Below are 22451 nucleotides of genomic sequence, written 5' to 3'. Positions count from 1 at the left end.
TTGCACTGAATCTGTAGCTTGGGTAGTATGAACATTGTAGCAGTATTCTCCCAATTCATGAACATGAAATATCTTTCCAGTTACTTGTGTCTTCTTCAATTTCTTTCATCAGCGTCCTATAGTTTTCAGTGTACAGGTCTTTTACCTCCACGGTTAAATTGATTCCAAGGTATTTTATTCTTTTTGATGCAGTTGTAAATTGGATTGTTTTCTTAATTTCCTTTTCTGATAGTTTGTTATTAGTGTATAGAAATGCAACAGATTTTTGTATTTTGATTTTGATACTGCAACTTTACTGACTTTATTCGTGCTAACAGTTTTTTGTTATTTAGGGTTTTTTCTATATATAATATCATGTCATGTGCAAACAGGGATAGCTTTACTTCTTCCTTTCCGATTTGGATGCCTTTTGTTTCCTCTTCTTGCTTAACTGTTCTGGCCAGGACTTCCAATACTATGTTGAATAAAAGTGGTGAGTGGGCTTCCTTGTCTTGTTTCTGACCTTAGAGGAAAAGCTTTCAGTTTTTTACCACTGAGTATGATGTTAGCTGTGGACTTGTCATATCTGACCTTTATTATGTTGAGATATGTTCCCTCTTTACCCACTTTGTTGAGAGTTTTTATCATAAATGGATGATGGGTTTTGTCAAGTGCTTTTTCTGTGTCTACTGAGATGATGATATGATTTCTATCCTTCCGTTTGTTAATATGGTGTATCACACTGACGTGCGGATGTTGAACTGTCCTTGCATCTCTGGACTAAAATCCCATTTGATCATGATGTATGATCCTTTTAATGTATTGTTGAATTTGGTTTGCTAATATTTTGTTGAGGATTTTTGCATCTACGTTCATCAGGGATGTTGGTCTGTAATTTTCTTGTGGTGTCCTTGTCTGATTTTGGTATCAGGGTAATGCTGGCCTCATTATAAAATAAGTTTGGAAGTGTTCCTTCCTCTTATTTTTTGGAAGAATTTGAGAAGGATTGGTTTCAATTCTTTAAATGTATGCAGAATTCACCAGTGAAGCCATCCTGGTCCTTGACTTTTGTTTGTTGGGAGATTTTTGATTACTGATTCAGTCTACTTAGAAAATCCGAAAAGACTGATTACTATTTCTTCCTGATTCAGTCCTGGTGGATTGTATGCTGCTAGGAATTTATTAATTTCTTCTAGGTTGTCCAATGTTTTGGCATATAATTATTCATAGTACCCTCTTATGATCTCTTGTATTTCTGGGGTATCAGTTGTAACATCTCCACTTTCATTTCTTTTTTTTTTTTTTTTTTTTTTTGCGGTACGCGGGCCTCTCACTGTTGTGGCCTCTCCTGCCGCGGAGCACAGGCTCCGGACGCGCAGGCCCAGCGGCCATGGCTCACGGGCCCAGCCGCTCCGCGGCATGTGGGATCCTCCCAGACCGGGGCACGAACCCGCGTCCCCTGCATTGGCAGGCGGACTGTCAACCACTGCACCACCAGGGAAGCCCTCCACTTTCATTTCTGATTTTTTAATTTATTTTTTAAACATATTTATTGGAGTATAATTGCTTTACAATGTTGTGTTAGTTTCTGCTCTATAACAAAGTGAATCAGCTATACGCACACATATATCCCCATATGCCCTCCCTCTTGCATCTCCCTCCCACCCTCCCTATCCCACCCCTGTAGGTGGTCACAAAGCACCAAGCTGATCTCCCTGTGCTATGCGGCTGCTTCCCACTAGCTATCTATTTTACGTTCTTTTTTTTCTTGGCAAGTCTAGCTAAAGGTTTGTTAGTTTTCTTTATCTTTTCAAAGAACCAGCTATTAGTTTCATTGATTTTTTTTTCTCTTATCAGTCTGCATTTCATTTAATTTCCACTCTGATCTTTATGATTTCCTTCCTTCTACTAACTCTGGGTTTCATTTGTTCTGTTTTTTTGAGGTATAAAGTTAGGTTGTTTGAGATTTTTCTTATTTCCTGAGGTAGCCATTTATTGCTGTGAGCTTTCCTCTTAGAACTGGCTTTGCTACATCCCATACATTTTGATATGTTGTATTTCCATTTGTCTAAAGGTATTTTTGATTTTTCTATTGATTTCTTCTTTGACATATTGTTCAGTAGCACATTGTTTAATCTCCACATATTTTGACTTTTCCAGTTTTCTTGTAATTGATTTCTACTTTTATACCATTGTGGTCGGGAAAAATGCTTGATATGATTTCAGTCTTCTTAAATTTATTAAGACTTGTTTTGTGGCCTATAAAATATGACCTATCATGGAGAATGTTCCATGTGTGCTTGAGAAGAATGTATGCTCTTTTCCTTTTGTATGGAATGTGCTCCATGTATCTGTTAAATCCATCTGATCTAATGTGTCATTTAAGGCCACTGTTTCTTATTGGTTTTCTCTCTGGATGATCTATCCATTGATCAAAGTGGAGTATTAAAAGTCCCCTACTCTTATTGTATTGCTATTTCTCTTTTTAGGTCTATTTTCTTTATATATTTAGGTGCTCCTATGTTGGGTGCATAAATATTTAAAAGTGTTATATCCTCTTGTTGGATTGACCCCTTTATCATTATGTAATGCCCTTCTTTGTCTCTTATTACAGTCTTAATTTTAAGTCTATTTACTGCAGATATAAAGAAAGCCTATATAACCCCAGCTTTCTTTTGGTTTCTATTTGCATGGAATATGTTTCCATCCCTTCATTTTCAGTCTGTGTATGTCCTTGCATCTGAAATGAGTCTCCTGTAGGCAACATAATGGTCTTTTTAAAAAAAAAAAAAATTATCCATTCAGCTACTCCATCTTTTGACTGGAGAACTTAGTCCAATTACATTTAAAGTTATTATTGATAGATATGTACTTACTGCCATTTTATTAATTACTCTGTGGCTCTTTGGTAGTTCTTTGTTCCTTTCTTCTCTTGCTCTCCTCCTTTGTGATTTGATGATTTTCTCTAGTGGTATGCTTAGATTGCTTTCTCTTTACTCTTTTGTGTATCTGCTATAGGTTTTTAATTTGTGGTTACCATGAGGATTACATACCAACTTAAAATAGACGGTTATAAATACCTGTTGGTAACAACTTAAGTTTGAATGCATTCTAAGGCTCTACTTTTTTACTCTCCCCCTCCTGCCATTTTATGGTTTTGATGTCACAAATTATATCTTTTTATCTTGCATATCCCTTAACAAATTATTGTAGTTATAGTTATTTTTTTTACTAATTTTGTCTTTTAATCTCGTACTAGTTTTGTGATTAATCTGCCCTTACAACATTATTCTGAATTTTACTATATATTTACCTTTACCAGTGAGATTTATATTTTCATGTGTTTTCCTATTACTACTCCTTCATTTCAGGTTAAACAAGTTCCTTTTACATTTCTTGTAAGGCTCATCTAGTGGTGATGAATTCCTTCAGCTTTTGCTTGTCTGGAAAATTCTCTCCCCTACAATTCTGAATGACAACTTTGTCAGGTAGTCTTGGTTGCAAGTTTTTTTCGTTTGGTACTTTCACTATATCATACCACTCCCTTCTCGGCTGCAAAGTTTCTGCTGAAAAATCTGATCTGCTGATAGCCGTGTAGGTGGGGTTCCCTTGTGTGTAACAAGTTGTTTTTCTCTTGCTGCTTTTAAGATTCTCTCCTTGTCTTTAACTTTTGACATTTTAATGTGGTGTGGTGTGGGTCTCTTTGGGTTCCTCTTATTTGGAACCTCCAGTCTGGGTTTCTTGGGTCCGAGTGTCTGTTTCCTTCCCCAGGTTAGGGAAGTTTTCAGCCCCTTTCTCTCTTCTTCTGGGATCCGTATAGTGCCAATGTTGGTCTGCTTGATGCTGTAGCATAGTTTCTTAAGCTGTGTTTACTTTTTTTTCACCTTTTTCTTTTTGCTGCTCTGATTGGGTGCGTCTCATTGCCTTGTCTTTGAATTCAGTGATCATCTGCTTCGTCTAGTCTGTGGTCGAACCCTCTACTGTGTGTTTTGGTTCATTTATTGTATTCTTCATCTCTGTGACTTTATTTTGGTCCTTTCCTATATTTTCTCGTTCTTTGTTGAAGCTCTCACTGTGTTCATCCATTCTTCCCCAAGCTTATTAAGCATTTTTATGATATTTTGAACTCTTTAGCAGGCAAATAAATCATTTATATGCTTTTCATTCAGGACCTTTTCTGAGCTTTTATCTTGTTCTTCTGTTTGGAACATATTTCTCTGTTTCTTCATTTTCCTTGACACTCTGTGTTTGTTTCCATGCAGAAGGTAAAGTAGTCTCCTCTCACGTGAGGGAGTGGTCTCATGTAAGAGAGGAGGACCTTATTCAACCTCACCCTAGCTCTTTGTTGTCTCTCAAAGCTTTGTGATTGTCCAAGCAGCCTATTTTTAGTGGCTCCCAATAGTTGAGGGTTTGTCAACACCTGTCAGTGCCCCAAAGAGGATCTCAGTCAGCACCTAGATTTAGGCTGATTAGAAGCCAGAGCTTCATGCAGCAGCTTTTAAAGTATACAAGTATATACAGACCACAGTGTAAATCCTGCTAGCCAGTAGAGCCAGGTGACCTAAAAGTGTCACTGGGTGGCAGTCACAGAAATCACAAGCTAGACGATTGTATAAGCTCCTTTCCAGGAGATACCAGCAACCTGGAATGAGGCAGGAGATGGAGAGCACAAAGGTAGCATCCATTGGCCTCTGTTCTGAGAGCAGACCCCTAGACGTATGTCAAACCAGAAGCTTGCCCCTCAGGCCGAGCGACTGGGCCTCTTTCACGGAAGACGAGGGGTGTGTTTCAGTTTGCTGTCTGACAGTGCCTTGGGGGTGGTAGCTGGCCAAGAACAGTCTGATTGTTACAGTCCCGAGGGACCCAGGAATGCAAGCCCTGCTGGCCATGAGAGCCAGACGATCAAGGGGTGTTTCCTGGGTGGCAGCCACAAAAACAAGGGCACCAGAGATGTGTCCTAGCCCTTCTCTGGGAAATATTGGTGCTTTGAAGTGTGGCAGAGGAAGGGTGCAAAGATGGTGTCTGATGGCCTCTGTCCCCAGAGGGTACACCAGCAGGTCCCTAGGTGCGTGTTAAATTACATGCCTACCCCCAGGCCGATGCTTTATGATAACGAGCCTCTTTCATAGAGAGTATGGGGGTTTTTCAAACAGCTGCTTCTGTGCTGGGTCCTAGGGGTGGGTAAGTCCCGTGCAAGCCCTTTAAGAATGATTTCTCAGTTCACTATAGGCATATGGGTTTTTTTTCCTTGTTCACCTGATGTATGGGAGTTGCTCAGGTAGTTTTGGGTTTCTTCAGAGGAAACTGTCCCATATGTCGCTGTAGATTCAGTTTGTCTGTGGAAGGAGGTGAGTTCCGGATCTTCTTACGGTGCCATCTTGAACCGCCCTCCTCCTGTTTGTTTAAAGCACTTCAGTCTCAGCATCTAGCCCATCTCCTGGAACACTTCCCCTATTTTGTGACCTTAAGCATGAACTTCCCAGGTTTCATTTGTAAAATAGTTAGAATATGAAAGATCAAAAGAAATCATTTCAATTCCAGAAACGCTGAAGAAGCCTCTGCTGTGTTTTAGGCACTGCTAGATGCTGAGGTAGGAGAAAATCATCATCCCCACCCTCAAGGGAACTACAGTCAAGCAGTGAAATTAGGTGGTAAGCGCTGCAAAGTAGAGCTGTGTCCCTAGCGCCATGCTCAAGGTAGTGAATGACCACTGAGTAACATGGAAGTAAAGTATTTCCAAGAATAAGGGATGATGACGATTACATGGGACTTGGGAGTCACCTGAGAAGTGAGGAATGGACACATGAACGGGTGAGATGACTTGTGATGGTAGCTCAGCCAGGACATCATGTCCCAGGGGACTTTGTCCTGGCCCTTCACAGCCCTGTGGATCTTTCCACAAGGCCCCATACCGTTACCATCTTCATCTTCCTGATTTGGGAGCCGGGCCTCCTTGAGGATCTGTTGAAAACGGTGGGGACTCTCTGGAGACAAAAGCACATTTAAATGCCATTTAGGCTCAGACCTCGGGGCTGCCCCATCCCCCTAGCAGCCTTCTGCTCTTGGGAGAAGGCCGTGTTTCGTTGTGCTCTGTTGGGCCACAGCCTCAGCGACACACTGCCCTTTATATAAATAAGGCTTCTAATTAATGCAGGAGATGGGGGGGTTCATGAGCGTTCCCTGCGCCAGATGATGGAGCAGACGATTCTTTTCTCTTTTGCCTTTTCAGTGCAAAGATTGTATCCCAAGGGATTGGGTCCTTTTAGCAACTGCATCTGTTCTACCTTGGGAGGTATTTAAAACTGGTTTTGACTAACACTGATCTGGATTTCCTCTTCCTGGGGCTTGGCAGGACCCTTCTGGGGGCAGCCCCCAGCCTTATACAGCTCTGTGCCAATGCTCTCTGCCACTGGTACTCTTGTGTTGAGCTAGCTGTGGGCCAGGGGGCCCTGCAGAGTCCTGGGCTCAAGAGGTCTGCTGTGCCACCCCTTGACTAGACCACATTATATCTTTCTCCCCCAAATGATTAGTGACCTAGGTATAACCCTTTATAGTTTACATAGTTCTCTGACATAGGCAGAGAAAAAAAATCTATAGTATGCAAATGAGGAACCTTGCTGAGAGAGGTATACCCAAGGTCGCTCCCAAATATTTAGTGGCGCTCAAACACTGCTCTTCTGTCACCAAACCCCAGGTTCTTTCTACTTTTCTATGCTGATTCACTTTTCCCTTAGTCTGTACCGTTCTTTCTGATTGGCAAATGGCATGTAAGAAATATCCCCTGGTGAACACACAGAGCTGGTTACCTGGTCCCTACATCTATTTTCTGAAAGGCCTTTGCTGCCGGTGTAGCCCCATTCATTCATTTATCCTACAGTTACTGAGCATATCCTCTGCCTGACTGACAGAGGATATATAAATTAGGTACAGCTCGGGGGCTGGCTCTGTTTCCATGGGTGCTTTTTGATGGTGACTGATTTTTTTTTTTTCTCCTGCAGAAATGCCAGATAACGCAGCAGGTCTGCTGGGCACTTGTTGTAAGCTCCAGATTATTCCTACACTGTGCCATCTGGTAAGAACCTCCCAGAGAGGACCTGGGGATGGGCAGGAACAGGGAAGTGATGAGGAGATGGACACCTAACAGCTGATAAAACTCGCTAGGCTTTCTCATCCACAACAGCCCTTCAGAATAGGTTAAAACGGGTATTATTAATCTCTCTCTTTTTTACACCCTGCCCACGTCACACACCCCATAGGAAGGCTAAGGCTCAGAGGGAAAGGAGTTATTTGAAGAACTTGCTAGCAGGGCTAGGACTCAAACCTTATATTTATACTCCAAATCTCATGATTTTTGCATTTTTTGGAGAGAATTTTGGCCAAGGCTTGGTGCAGTGTTGCAGGGAAGGGGCCTGACACCACACTATTTGCAATGGCAGTTCTGTGGCTGGACCAGTTTGATTCAGCTCTGCATCAAATTTAACAGGGGAGGTATTCAAGAGGACTGCTTTGTCTCAGGGAGACATTTCATTTTCTCCTAGGAATATCATTAGCTTCATGCCCTCAGGAAATGCCACGGCAAGAGCAAGAGCTGGGTAATGATGAGCTTAGCCCTGAAAGTCAAGGTTAAGCTTTTCCTTTTTAAATTACAAACGGGGTCATCAATAGAAGGGACCATCAGTAGGCTGGGGCGGCTCCTCTGTTGTAGCTTCTGCAGGTGTTGCTCAGCCTAGGGCAGAGAAGCAGAGGATACCCGGCTATGTTATTTTGAGGCCTGGTTACTAAGGGCTGAGGCCAGCATGCTATGTAGACCTGAAGGACCAAAGCTCAGAGCTCTGCTCCCAGATCTGGGAAGCAGGTATTGGGGTAGACTGCCTAGATAGGACCCTGCAGTTCGTTATGCATCTACTCTGGGAACTTTGAGCACTGTGGTTAGTGCCTCTGGTACTTCTTGGCATAGCAAAGACATCCAGAGACTGCAGCAAGGCTTCATTCCAAGGAGCAGTTTAGATGTCATTCACAACCGAGAGCAGATTCTACCTGTGCAGAGGAATGCTGTGTTCTTGTACTTTGACCACAAAAACTGAACTACTTGAAAATGAGCCAGCATGCCACTGTGGTGCGGCCAGCTGAGGGTAAAGGCTGATGGCGCAGTTTGGTTATGGAAACAATATCTATCATTATCTAATTGTCTGCAATGACAGTAACTCTGCTTTCTAGCTTAGCTCCCTTTTGCAGCAACTAAGTATTTAGCATATCCCAAGTCAGCCCTCACCATGTATTTACAAAGTCATTAACTGCATTCAGGAAGTATATAAAAAAGAAAATACTGCCGAGACTGCATTAGCTAACTCCCTCCCTCTCCCAGCCAGCTCACAGTTAGTTGTCATCTTCCCTGTAGGTCTGCTCTAGGATTTGATCTTTGGGTTGCTTCCAAGTTCTGCTCTGTTGGTGTTCTGGGAGTAGCCATTAGGACGCACTTGGAGTCCCAGCACAGCTGGTATTCTACCTTGGTGCAAAACTACCCACCCACAGAGTCATCTGTTTGCCTTTGTGGGCTGCTCAACATAAAGAAGTAATTTTTCTTTATGTGAAGACACTCAGGAAGGTCTTTAATCTCCCCTAGAGCTCATAACAACGTTTGTTAGGACCGCAAGGCTTCTGCCTCCTGAAGGAATCTGGGTATCTTATGTTTCCTATAGGTATTTACTTAGAGCAGGGTACAGAAATCTCCTTGCATGCCTGTCTTGTCTTGTCTGGTGGCCAGAGTCACTTTGAGAGGCTTGCTGAAGGGCTTTTGAAAGAACAGCGTCAGCTACACTAACACATTTGCGAACTGGTGAAAGAGCTGGTAAGAAAGTGAGAATCATCTGGAGGGAATGTTAATTTCACACATTTCCCCCCCCCCCCTTTGGGTGACTGTAATCTCTCTTATACTGAGAAGTGCCTCTGGGGGGTTGGCAGATGTTCAGAGAAGAAGGCAGGATGTTGCTGGGTGCTTCTCCACCAGACCCAGGACACAGCCCACTGTGCTGCATCAGTGGAGCTTATTCTTAAATCACCGGATGTGGTGCTCATGCTTAAAGAAGCAGGCCAGATCCACTCCCTAAAGCATCATCTACAATTTACAGTCTAGGCCACGTGGTAAGGGGAAACCTCTGGTTACACTGTGTGAGTTGCATTGGGTGAATCTACAAGGTGTAGATTTGTAAGGCTGATTTTGATAACAGACACACAAGTTCCTTTATATGCAAATGAGTGCTGCCCTTCAGCCCCTGGGGCAAGTTGCTTATTACTTTTAGTAAGAAAGATTATCAGTGCTCAGAACATGTCTGGAATTCTTTTGGATTCCCTTCAGATTCAGTTAAAATTCATGTATACCTTATAAGGCTTCACTTTTTATTTTAAATTTTACTTTCTACATTATTAATCTGATCTGGTTCTGAGTGCCTGTTTAAAATTCAAATCTACTGGCAAATTTGTAATTACTAAAGATTAAAAACAACTGTGTCAGAGGCACTGCTCAAGACCCTAAAAGCAAAGTTTCACAGGTTCTGAGCAGTTGCAATTAGAGCAGTGTTTGATGTGACCTCTCTGAAGAACTAACGTTCAACTGAGGGTCGATGTTTTAGGCAGGGTATAAGGTAAGCACAACGGACCAGGTCCCTGCTCTCCTGGGCAGCTTAGGTTTTAATAAACAGAGTAAACAGGGAATGTCAGGAAGATAATTTCAGATACAGCCAGCATATGAAGACAATAAAATAATGTAATCGTGGCTGGGATATGGGGGTAGCAAGTGGCTCGATGGAGAGAGGATTAGGAAAGGCCCTTCTGATGTGGCATTTCAACCGACAGCTCAGAGATGAGAAGGAAAGTTCTGTGGGTAACTCTGGAGGAAGGATGTCGCAGGTGGAAAGAAGAGCTTAAGGCAAGAAGCATCACTAAATAAACCATGGTACCTACCTTTGAGGAGTTCATGCAAACATGTAAGACATTCTAATAGGTGAATTAAAATTAAAAAAAAACAAACCTTACATACTGTGTGTATAAGAAAGTTATATGCTGACCTTTCTAGAGTTCAGAGAGTAGGGATTGGGTCAGAGGACTCCAGGCGAAGTGGAGGTCCTGGCCTGGGCCAAATATATCCTGTTACAGCCTAAGGGTTTTCCCTGCTCTATTTGGGGAATGTAAACAACTTAATTTTTCCCCCATAATTAGTTAGAAGTGCTAGCATTATTATCCAATGGTGTGTATTTTCTATAACCTTTTTTGGTGGATTTGTTTACATGTGTCATTTCAGCTCCATGCTCTGTCTGATGATGGTGTGTCTGATCTTGAAGACCCAGTCTTGGCTCCACTGAAAGATACAGAAAGGTTTGGGATCGTGCAGCGTCTGTTTGCCTCAGCTGACATTAACCTGGAGAGACTGCAACCTTCTGTGAAAGTTGCCACCCGGAAGGACCCTAACGTTTTCCCACTGATTCTTTATATAAGCCTGAATGGACTCTGTGCTTTGGGCAGAGCACAGTAACAGTGTCATATGTGGATTACAGGTACACCTTATTTTATTGCACTTTGCAGATAATGCACTTTTTTTTTTTTTTTTTTACAAATTGAAGGTCTGTGACAACCCTGAGTCGAGCAAGTCTATCGGTGCCATTTTTCCAACAGCATTTGCTCACTGTTGTCACATTTTGGTAATTCTCCCAGTATTTCAGACTTTTTCATTATTATTATATTTGTCATGGTGATCTTTGATGATACTACTGCAAAAAGATTACAACTCGGCTCAGATGATGGTTAGCATTTTTTAGCAATAAAGTATTTTAAAATTAAGGTATATACATTGTTTAGACATAATGCTATTGTACACATAATAGACATATAAGATAGTATGAACATAAGTTTTATATGCACTGGAAAACCAACAAATTTGTGTGACTCGCTTTACTGCAGTGGTCTGCAACCAAGTCCCCAGTATCTCTGAGGTCTGCCTCTACGTGTTATCAGCCAAGCCTGGGTATTTCTCAGCGTCATTAAGATACTGCCTTTGGGGCTTAGATCACCACGTTAAAGGTTGATCTAGGAGATGAACTTACGGAACAGTTTAATAAGTGGTGACTTTTTGCATATGAATCGCCTCAAATTTAGCCACCACGTACTCTGTGTACAGTGTGTTTTTCATAGGAGATCCTCTTGTGCTGGTAACCCAGTGTCCGAGTTAGACCCCAGCACATGAAGAGCTGGTGGAGGGTTGAGAATTGTAAGCCAGAGTACATTCAGATCTTTTCTCTGCAGAAAAATGGGTCCATCTAGTTCCCACTTCCTGTTAAAAACAGATGAGGCTGATGCTTTGATCCAAAAATGTGTGAATGCTGTGGGGAGGAATTTCTCTTCATAGAAGGCTCCATTTTGAATGTGCTGTATGCTATGCAGTGATTGATTAATTGAAAAACGAACGGTAAATGCCACTAGAGTACAGAGGTTATTGTTTAGCAGAAGACTCTAACAGCAGGACACTGTTCCTTAGGGTCAAGCTCTATCCATTTTGACTTTGCTGTGCTTTGATGAATGTACCAGTCCTATGTCTAGAGCAATGTGTGGATTTCCCATGCATTCTGGATGTTGAATTTGTAAAATACTACATTTTGTATCAAAGGAAACTTTGAATTGTATATATTTCTCTTCTTCATTCTGCTTTCATATCCTTCTCCTATTAATAGCCTGGACTGTCTCTTGAGTGCTCCTGATGCCACTGGGGCTCTGAAGCCACTTCTGCTTTCCCTTAGCAAGAAGCTGCTGAGACCTACTGCTAGAATTTCTTACTTTAGGAGCAGGAGGGCAAGCAGTTGTTAGAGAGAAACATTGTGTTACTCAGTACCTGTTTTTCACCTCAGCATCACTTACTTATTCCCTTTCTGCACTTGAGATTTTAATGAATGTTTAATAGTAAGGAATGAAAATAACCCTTTCATGACCTCTATTAAAATAAGACAAAATTATGCACATACTTATGATATAAGAAAAGGACACAGAGTGGTGGCAACAACGTAGAAAATAAGCACCTTATTCACAAATTGGAAAGAACATTCAAAAGTCAAGATAGTTGTGTTAAGATGGTGGTACTATACATGCCTCTTGTCTGGTTTTCTGAAATAAGTATAAAGAACATACTGCAGACAGAATGTGTGATATGAATCTACTTGTGTGAAAAACAGATGTACATGTATCACAATGCATGGGAACCCTCATTTAAGAGTTCACAAGAAACAGGAAAGGACTTAGAGGTTGGGGCGCAAGAGGCACTGGGGGGAGTGGTTCACCCTTCTATTCCTGTTACAATTTTGTACGTCTTAAAAATAACAAAAAACCCAAAACATCAAAAACTAAAGATAGGCTTTAAGACAGAAAGAAAAGATGCCATCATCTAAGCAAGTGCTGGAAGTTTGGGTTATATCAAACAGCAAGCAACTAAGGCAATCTAGGACTGGCCAGTTATCTTGCTGGACTGTGTTTTAGACATTAGCTATTGAGAAAGATATAGCCAGAAGCAGCCGCATTGCACAGGGAGATCAGCTCGGTGCTTTGTGTCCACCTAGAGGGGTGGGATAGGGAGGGTAGGAGGGAGACGCAAGAGGGAAGGGATATGTATACATATAGCTAGTTCACTTTGTTATAAAGCAGAAACTAACACAACATTGTAAAGCAATTATACTCCAATAAAGATGTTGAAAAAAAAAGAAAAAGATACAGCCTTATGCTGCTACAGCAGACCCCCATTGGGATCTGGTGGGTGAGGTAGTAAGTAGTGCTGGACTCCAGTGAGGGTGAGACTGGGCCTCCAAAAGGTTCTTCTAACTAACTAGTTTCCTCATCGTTAAATATTAATTTTAAATGTATGTTTATTTACTGCTTGAGATCCAGAACCATACTTCTTTTAATAATTAGATTTGGAAACAAGTTCTAGTATCCCAGAACACCTAGAAAACAGTAAATAGAGTAGTACTTCCTAGAAGAGAACAACCACCTTAACTCGTTTCCACAACCACTTTTGTTTCATAAATGGATATAGGAAGAAATGCTGACATGATTAGCTGGTGTGGTTTGGCCTGATAATGGCCCCTAAAATGTGTTCATGACCTAATAAATCCCTAGAACCTGGCAAACGGAGACTTTACAGGTGTTTTTAGGTTGTGGACCTTGAGATGGACAGATTATTCTGGATTATCTGGGTGGAGCCTTAAAAGAAAGAAGGCAGAAGGGTCAGTGAGAGAGGGATTTGGCCAAAGAAAATGCAGGAAAGATGAGGCATGAGAAGAATTCAGTGCTGTCACTGGCTCTCAAGACAGAGGGGGCCAGTTCAAGGACAAGAGAGCAGTCGGTCAGACAGCCAGCAAGGAAGGGGACTTCGGTTCTACAACTGCATGGAACTGGAGTCCACCAACAACATGCAAGAGCCTGGACGCAGATTCTCCTCCAGACCTGCAGGTAAGAGCCAGGGCAGGGCCTGGGAGACAACTTCACTTTAGCCTGGTGAAACTTGTGTTGGGCTTCAGACCTACAGAACTGAGATGATAAGTTTGTATTTTAAGCTGCTGAGTTTGTGGTAATTTGTTACTGCAGTGATAGAAAACTAACAGGTAGTATAAGATGGAAGAATGAACCACACACAGTTGGACCCTTGAACAAACATGAATTTGAACTGCACAGGTCCACTTATATGGGGATTTTTTTCAATAAACACTACAGTACTATACAATCCACAGATGCCCAACCATGCATAACCAAGGGATGACTTTACTTAAAACCTAATTTTTTTGGAATATAGGTGAAAAGCTCTTTGACATAAAGCATAACAATATTTTCTTGGATCAGTCCCCCAAGGCTAAAGAAATAAAAGCAAACGTAAGCAAATGGGACTGAGTTAAACTTAAAAGCTTTTGCACAGCAAATGAAAACCATCAACAAAACAAAAAGGCAGCCTATGGAATGGGAGAAAATATTGGCAAATGAGGCTGCCGACAAGGGGTTAATATCCAAAATATACAAACAGCTCATACAACTCAATCATAGAAGAAAACCAATCAAAAAATGGACAGAAGACTTGAATAGATATTTTCCCAAAGAAGATATAGGGATGGCCAACAGGCACATGAAAAGATGCTCAACACTGCTAATTATTAGAAAAATGCAAATCAAACCCACAATGAAGTATCACGTCAAACTGGTCAGAATGGCTATTATCAAAAAGCCTACAATAACAAATGCTGGAGAGGATGTGGAGAAAAGGGAACCTTTGTATACTGCTGGTGGGAATGTAAATCAGTGCAGCCACTACAGAAAACGGTATGGCGGTTCCTCAAAAACTAAAAATAGAACTAACGTGATCCAGCAATCCCACTATCTGGAAAAAATGAAACCATTAATTTGAAAAGATACATGCACCCCAATGTTCACAGCATCATTACTTACAATAGCAAAGACATGGAAGCAACCTGAGTCCCCATCAAGAGATGACTGCATTAAGAAGATGTGGTGTACAGATGGAGAGATATACTATGTTCTTGGATTGGAAGAATCAATATTGTGAAAACGACTATACTACCCAAAGCAATCTACAGATTCAATGCAATCCCTATCAAATTACCAGTGGCATTTTTTACAGAACTAGAACAAAAAATCTTAAAATTTGTATGGAGACGCAAAAGACCCCAAATAGCCAAAGCAGTCTTGAGGAAAAAAAACGGAGCTGGAGGAATCAGACTCCCTGACTTCAGACTATACTACAGAGCTACAGTAATCAAGACAATATGGTACTGGCACAAAAACAGAAATACAGATCAATGGAACAGGATAGAAAGCCCAGAAATAAACCCACGCTCCTATGGTCAACTAATTTATGACAAAGGAGGCAAGGATATACAATGGAGAAAAGACAGTCTCTTCAATAAGTGGTGCTAGGAAAACTGGACAGCCACATGTAAAAGAATGAAACTAGAACACTCCCTAACACCATACACAAAAATAAACTCAAAATGGATTAGAGACCTATATGTAAGACCAGACACTGTAAAACTCTTAGAGGAAAACATAGGAAGAACACTCTTTGACATAAATCACAGCAAGATCCTTTTTGACCCACCTCCTAGAGTAATGGAAATAAAAACAAAAATAACAAATGGGACCTAATGAAACTTAAAAGCTTTGGCAAAGCAAAGGAAACCATCAACAAGATGGAAAGACAATCCTCAGAATGGGAGAAGAGATTTGCAAACGAAGCAAACGGACAAAGGATTAATCTCCAAAGTATATAAACAGCTCATGCACCTCAATATTAAAAAAACAACACAATCCAAAAATGGGCAGAAGACCTAAATAGACATTTCTCCAAAGAAGACATACAGATGGCCAAGAAGCACATGAAAAGCTGCTTAACATCATTAATTATTAGAAATGCAAATCAAAACTACAATGAGGTAGAATGAGGTACCTCACAACAGGGAGAATGGCCATCATCAGAAAATCTACAGACAACAAATGCTGGAGAGGGTGTGGAGAAAAGGGAACCCTCTTGCACTGTTGGTGGGAATGTAAATTGATACAGCCACTATGGAGAACCATATGGAGGTTCCTTAAAAAACTAAAAATAGAACTACCATATGACCCAGCAATCCCACTACTGGGCACATACCCAGAGAAAACCATAACTCAAAAAGACACGTGCACCCCAATGTTCACTGCAGCACTATTTAGAATAGCCAGGTCATGGAAGCAACCTAAATGCCCATCGACAGACAAATGGATAAAGAAGATGTGGTACATATATACAATGGAATATTACTCGGCCATAAAAGGAATGAAATTGGGTCACTTGTAGAGACGTGGATGGATCTAGAGACTGTCATACAGAGTGAAGTAAGTCAGAGAAAAACAAATACCATATATTAACGCATATATGTGGAACCTAGAAAAATGGTCCAGATGAACCAGTTTGCAGAGACACAGATGTAGAGAACAAACGTACAGACACCAAGGAGGGAAAGTGGCAGGGGGTGGTGGCGGTGGTGTGATGAATTGGGAGGTTGGGATTGACATGTATATGTTCATGTGTATAAAACAGATAACTAATAAAAACCTGTATAAAAAAATAAAATTCAAAAAAAAGATGTGTATATATATATATATATATATATGTAATGGAATATTACTCAGCTATAAAAAAGAATGAAATACTGCCATTTGCAACAATGTGGATGGATCTAGAGAGTACTATCCCTAGTGAAATAAGAAGGACAAATGCTATATGATATCACTTACATGTGGAATCTAAAAAATACCAATGAATGTATATACAAAACAGAAACAGGCTCACAGACATAGAAAACAAACTTGTGGTTAGTAAAAGGGGGAGGGGGAGGGACAAATTAGGGATATGAGATTAACAGATACTAACTACTACTATATGGAAAATAGATAAGCAGTGAGGATTTACTGTATGGCGTAGTGAATTATACCCATGATCTTGTAATAACCTATAATGGAATATAATTTGTAAAAATACAGAATCACTATGCTATACACTTGAAACTAACAATATTGTAAAGCAGCTATATATCAATTAAAAGACTAAATCAGAAATACCAGAAATACACTAGACTGGCAATTTCTGAAGTATGAGGTATAGAATCCTGGAAACTAGCTTGGGAAAGAGTTGCCAAAGTACCTTTTCTGGAAACAGGCTTCCTGCACTCACCCACATTCACGCCTCCATCCCTTGGCCAGTCTGGTGGGTCCACCTCCCTTTCTCACCGCAGGCTTCAGGGCTGAGCTGTGTGCCACAGCAGGCATTGTCTTTCCCACCAGGGTTTCTCTTTCTCGGCTAGCTGGGAAATGGTCCTAGTATTCCATGCCATCTAAGCTTAGAGGTCTTTTCTTGATCCTGTATTTTAACCTTCCCTGTCTCTGGAAATCTTTCCTTGAAGAAGTCATCTTTGAAAGCCACGGAATCTTTGGGCTGGGATAGATGAAACAATAATTAGGATTTCCTTGTGAAAAAAGGGAGGCAGGTGAAAAATTGATTTTGGTGGGAAAATCTAAAATAACATTAGAGGCTTTTAACAAAGACTATTAGCATTTAAAAGAAATTGGTGAAGCTAATCTGATACTCTCTGTATTTTATTATCTCCAAGCCTTAGTTCTACCTATAAATGAAACACATTTTCCCAATATTAAATATTTATTTCTTTACATATACAAAAATATTTTACCAGGAGTATGCAATCTCACAGATTGGACATTTCAGTAACTTTCATTTTGGACAACATATGGAAATAATGTGAAAAGAAAAATTTATAGGGACAGTTTCTGAGAAATCAATACTTAATTGTACTGCAGGAAAATTTTATTTATACAAGGACAGCAATAATGTTTCTTTTATACAGGAACTAGTAATACAGTTACTTGGAAAGCAGTAGCAATTTTATTTTTAAACTTTTTCACCAGAAACTTACTTTGGCAGCTTGTTCAGCTTTGATTTTTTGGTTGCTAACAAGCATTTTGCCCTCCATTAAAAAACAAACAAAAACAAAAAGGTCTCTTCTACAATCATTTCAAAGACCAGAGGTTAAAAGAAGCATGCATATGTGTTCAAAATAAATATATACCAAGAGAGATGGAAAAAAAGTCCCCCAAGGTCTTCACATCAGTTTCTCATCATGGGCTCTAACAGAGCTAACAACGTGGAAATTATAGCAGCTGCTGAACCCCAGGGCTCATTCTTCTACAGCAAAATCCAAGACACCACTTTCTTAAAAATCAATGTTACTGAAAAAACAGGAGTCAGCAGCTGTTTTTTAAAGTGGACACACAGCCAAAGGAAATATTTATCTTGTATTTCAGTTACAGATGGAGATCAGCTATTCCTCAAATCAGGTTTTACTGAAAAGACTGAAGGCATCTCTCAGTCGGACCATGTTTACCAGAACAAGGTTTATGTCTCCAAAGTAAGGTTACTCATACCACTGCCTGCCTCTCCTATTTAAGAGTAAGATGAGAACCACACATTTTAACTGGTAATGACTTCTGGGTTAGTAATACATAGCAGAGGAGTTTCCCTCTTCCTCCAAGCTCCCAGGCCACCTTGACTGATGTGAGGAAGGTCAAATTTCAGACACGGCTTGTCATATTTGTATGTTTCTACCCCTGGCATGCTATTGCTGAAGTGCAGTAAAGACATCTATCTCCAACTTTTAAAATAAGACCTTTTGGCTTCTACTCTGTGGTAGTGACAATACCTTGTTCAATGGGACTCAAGACAAGTCCCATTGTCTTGAGTTGCAAGACACTGCAAGCATTGAGGCATTTAATCTGCTAAGTTGTAAATGGCATTTACATTACCTGTAGATGTGTTCATTCAGTTTGTGCCAGAGATTAGAAACAGTAAAAGCTGGTAGGGAAAAAAAAATTGTCACTTCTGACTGACTTTGGCATGTGGAGGCAAGTCAGATTTATCTTAGCACTACAGTATCAGCCAATGGCCCTGAAGCAAGTAGAGAACAAATCTAAAACGCATTCATGTTATGTTGGATCCAAGGTCCCCTAACTGGACCTAACTGAATGTGTTTCCCCTTTTAAAGAAACAGATGCCTTTTAAACTTACACTAAACAATAGGGCTGCAGTGATAAACTTCAGGCATAAGGTAGGGCAGCTTTAAGGGGCAAACATCAGAGTGTCTTTGGATGCTTACTTAAATTGTGGACTGCCTACTTAAATTTTGTTTGACTTGTGAGTGGTCAAGGTAGCAAGGATTTGCTAAAGGTTTGGACTTAGAGTAGGATTCTGAACTCAAGATCTCCTGACCAGGACCACTAAGAAAGCAGAACACATCCTCTTCCAGGCTGGAACTATCAATGCATCCTGAGAGCTGTTTTAAAACTGAAGGTAGAATTTCTGAATGGTGTGCACCAATCACTACGTTACCTCCAAAAGAGGTACATTTTAAAAGAACTAAAAGATAAGCAACCTCAGGGTAAGTGAATAAACAGATAAAGTAGCTTAATAAGGATTTTCCAATTTAGCATTTATCACATCAGTTATAAATTACTTCTTGTAATTTAAGGTGAAGACAAATATTAAGTTAGCCTTATTTAAAAAGTGTAATATTAAAACTAAAGGGAGATATAAATTTTATCAACAGTCACATGGTCAGGAGTCAGAATTAGGATCTCAACCAGTAGAAGTACACCAGCTCTATTTTTATCAAAAGAGAGACTATTTTAAAGAAAGCAGTACAGTGTATTGCAGAAGTAGTGCAAACCGTGCTTTTAAATTCTTACCTTAGAAATGAGATATCATTCCTTCACTTTCTAGTGCTTTTAAGGACTCATTTTTGATTCTGTGCATTAAATCATTCCAGGAACACACAAAGTAACATGACAAATTATGGGAAATATTAAAAATGAATAAAACTTGAAGCTAACAAAAATGCAGTTAAAAAATAATCTTACCTTAAAAAAAATCATATAATTGTTATCTTCCGCAGATACACAATGTATACGTAAAAACTCATGAATTATTAGTCGACTGTATTCTTAAAAGTCTGTGAATAATATTAACTTGTACTATATACAATAATCCTATTATTTAAAATTCTGAATTTCTCCCAAGAACTCCAAATCTATTACAGATGTTATTACATGAATTCTCACAACAAATCCAATGAAACAAGAGGAGGGCAGGTACCATAATCTCTTAAGCCTGAACCGTATCACAAACTCATTTGAAGGTTTAAATAAGTATTTCCCAAGAGGCTTCCATCTAGGACTCTGTCCTTTTTCCCGAAGGAAACTAAGTTATAATAACCTTCTGAGCTTAATTCCAAGTATATTTTTCAGAAAGGGGATTAGTATCTGCCTCAAGGTAAAGCCACAGCCTATGAAAACAATGTGAAAAAAGTTTCATAATGTCTAAGAATTGGGAGTAATTAAAAATGTAAAAGCACTAGTTATAATTACATGGGTGAACAGATTTAATTTTACTATTCATGTATCTTGGGAGAGTTTTTACATATTATACACATAGCTGTGTGTGTGTGTATATATATATATAATATATATATTATATATGGTGACTCAAACTTTTAAAAAATGACCTGCTATCTATATACATAAAACTTCAGGATTGCTTTTTCCATTTTTAGTATAAAGATTCATTACTATAAAATTATTGGCTCCCTAGCCTGTGATTTCTGGAAAACGGGGTGTTGTTTCAGAAGCCGTGTAAGTACAATGTTAAGTAGATCATTATTTTGACCAATTTTCAAAACTTTTATGTTCAGTGTTTACAAATTTAAAATAATTGTACCTAACTCCATGGCTATCCATCATAAAAATCAACCCCAATTACTGGATCATGACACTTACTGTTATCCATAAAAATAAGTACAAATTTAAGTGAATCTTTAAAGCAACGATCATCCTCTACTGTCATTGGGATATTACGGTCAAAGCAGTTAGTATCTGGCCAGTCTATAATGCTACACTAACATATTTTATTGCTAATTTACATTATTTTCTAAATTTGTGTTAATATCCAATTTGCTCTTTTAAAGAAAACTTGTCCTTATAAGCTATTATATTAAATTTACTAGATTCTAGAATCTAGGGTTCAGGCTACTATTGCTGTACTGGGTTTATGATACGATTTCTACTTTAGAAAGCTATCTTCAGCAATGGTATGGTTAGACTTGGCAAAAGTAAACAAAGTTCTGATGTACTGGATAGTATTTTATTTGATACTATCCAAATATCAAACAGAAATTGAGACTGCATAATCGAGGCATGGCTGTAATAAAAGTTAAATTCTACTTGAGTGCATCACATATATTCTACTACTTACGGTTAAATGATTCATCCAGGGACACCAACTCTATGGATATGGGGTATTTGTATATTTAAAAATAAAAAATATATATACTATTTAGCTGTATATAAACAGTCATGCCCTGAATGCTGAATGTGGATACTCACCTGTCTGCAAGGAATCCTCAGGTGCATTAGTGTACTGGCACATTGTTTCCCAAAAGCATTTGCACGTGCATGTATATTTTAACTATTACCAATTGTTCAACATCACTTTAAACTATTTTCTCATTAGTAAAGCTAATTATCTTAGACCTTTCCTACAAGAGAGGTTCACATTTCGTTGATCACAACTATACTCTCATTGCCTCGGGAGAATCCCAGAACCTCTGGGACTCCTTGCCCCAGCAGAGCTCTGCTGGTTCCTGCAGACCCAGATGGGACTTGAGTTTCAAGTTCAATGACTCTTTACTGAGATAAACGAACTTTTCTAAATTTATTCTCTTCAGCTCTGGTGTCTCGACTGAAATGAAATCAACTGCACTGTTCCATTTTATATTAGGAGGCATCTCATATTAACTAAGTAGTTAGTCATGAATACCATTTATAATAGAAATAATTCCTTTAAGTGTAGTCTGTTTTCTAAATAATGTGCATTTTATACCATATGATAAGGCTTAAGATATATATGATGTAAAAATCATCTCTGTTGTGTCAAGATGGGTAAAATATTTTGTGTATAAACTTCTTGAGCTGCTACAATGATTCCGAAGAGGCTCCACACAGCAGCATGAAGGCACACCGCAGAAGACAGCACATTTCCTGAGAATGTGGAAATAAAATTTCTCTTAAAGCTTACAGTGTGTTGAGACACTAAGTCATGGGACATCATCTCGACACTGTGCTTTGATTCATGTTGCTTTGAGAGGCCAAGAATTTGATGTAAATATATGTGGTTTAAAAGTTATTAAAAGGGTGTGATCCATTCTGCCACCAATTTCCTATCCTAGGACAAAGAACATGAATTTGTGTTCTGGATATGAAATGCTGGATGAAAAAAAACACCTGTGGATTTCCAATCTTAACCATACAGCAACTTGGGTGTTCGGTCTCATTGTGAAGAACAGTGTGTGCATGCTGCTTAATGCCATGTATTTTCTCTTCCCTCTGAGTCCTCCCGGCCGCATTCCGTGTGACAGCTTTGGTGAGGGGAAAACAAATTCAGCAGCCAGGTGTCTGGTGCCTAGCACCAGACAAAGATGACCACCAGTATTTAAGCACCTAACCCTTTAAGTGTGAATACTGTTTATGTGAAAAGCTAGCAGCAATATAAAGTATGGCTAACTTAGTTTAATGATGACCTGCATCTCTGAATATGTTTTAGGAAGAATTTATACCATCTAAGAATCCTAAAAGAATATACTAACTGAGATTAATTTTGGAAATTTGTATATGTTAATGCATCTAAAGACGGAGAACTGTTTTCCTAATCATTAAACAAAAAAGTACATCTCCTAACAGAAATGTAAAAAATATATATAATACATTATTTAATATATATTATATAATACATACAATGTACATATTATATAATGTATATATTATATTGAGATAAA

At 39.4% G+C, this 22451-nt stretch overlaps 1 protein-coding gene across 1 annotated transcript in view; it reads left to right on the top strand.

The window, feature by feature from the left end:
* Positions 1 to 13855, top strand: part of GSDME (gasdermin E) — a 77555-nt gene extending 63700 nt beyond the window's left edge. The window contains exons 10-11 of the mRNA XM_029233951.1: positions 6978 to 7051; positions 10277 to 13855. Of these exons, the coding sequence (XP_029089784.1) occupies positions 6978 to 7051; positions 10277 to 10507 (305 nt within the window). The 3' untranslated portion in view covers positions 10508 to 13855. The remainder of the gene's footprint in view (positions 1 to 6977; positions 7052 to 10276) is intronic.
* Positions 13856 to 22451: the final 8596 nt, after the last annotated feature.

The sequence above is a fragment of the Monodon monoceros genome, unplaced genomic scaffold (assembly GCF_005190385.1).
Source record: "Monodon monoceros isolate NGI ecotype Baffin Bay Population unplaced genomic scaffold, NGI_Narwhal_1 Super_Scaffold_2, whole genome shotgun sequence".
Taxonomy (NCBI): domain Eukaryota; kingdom Metazoa; phylum Chordata; class Mammalia; order Artiodactyla; family Monodontidae; genus Monodon; species Monodon monoceros.
This window is presented reverse-complemented; position numbering and strand designations above follow the sequence as displayed.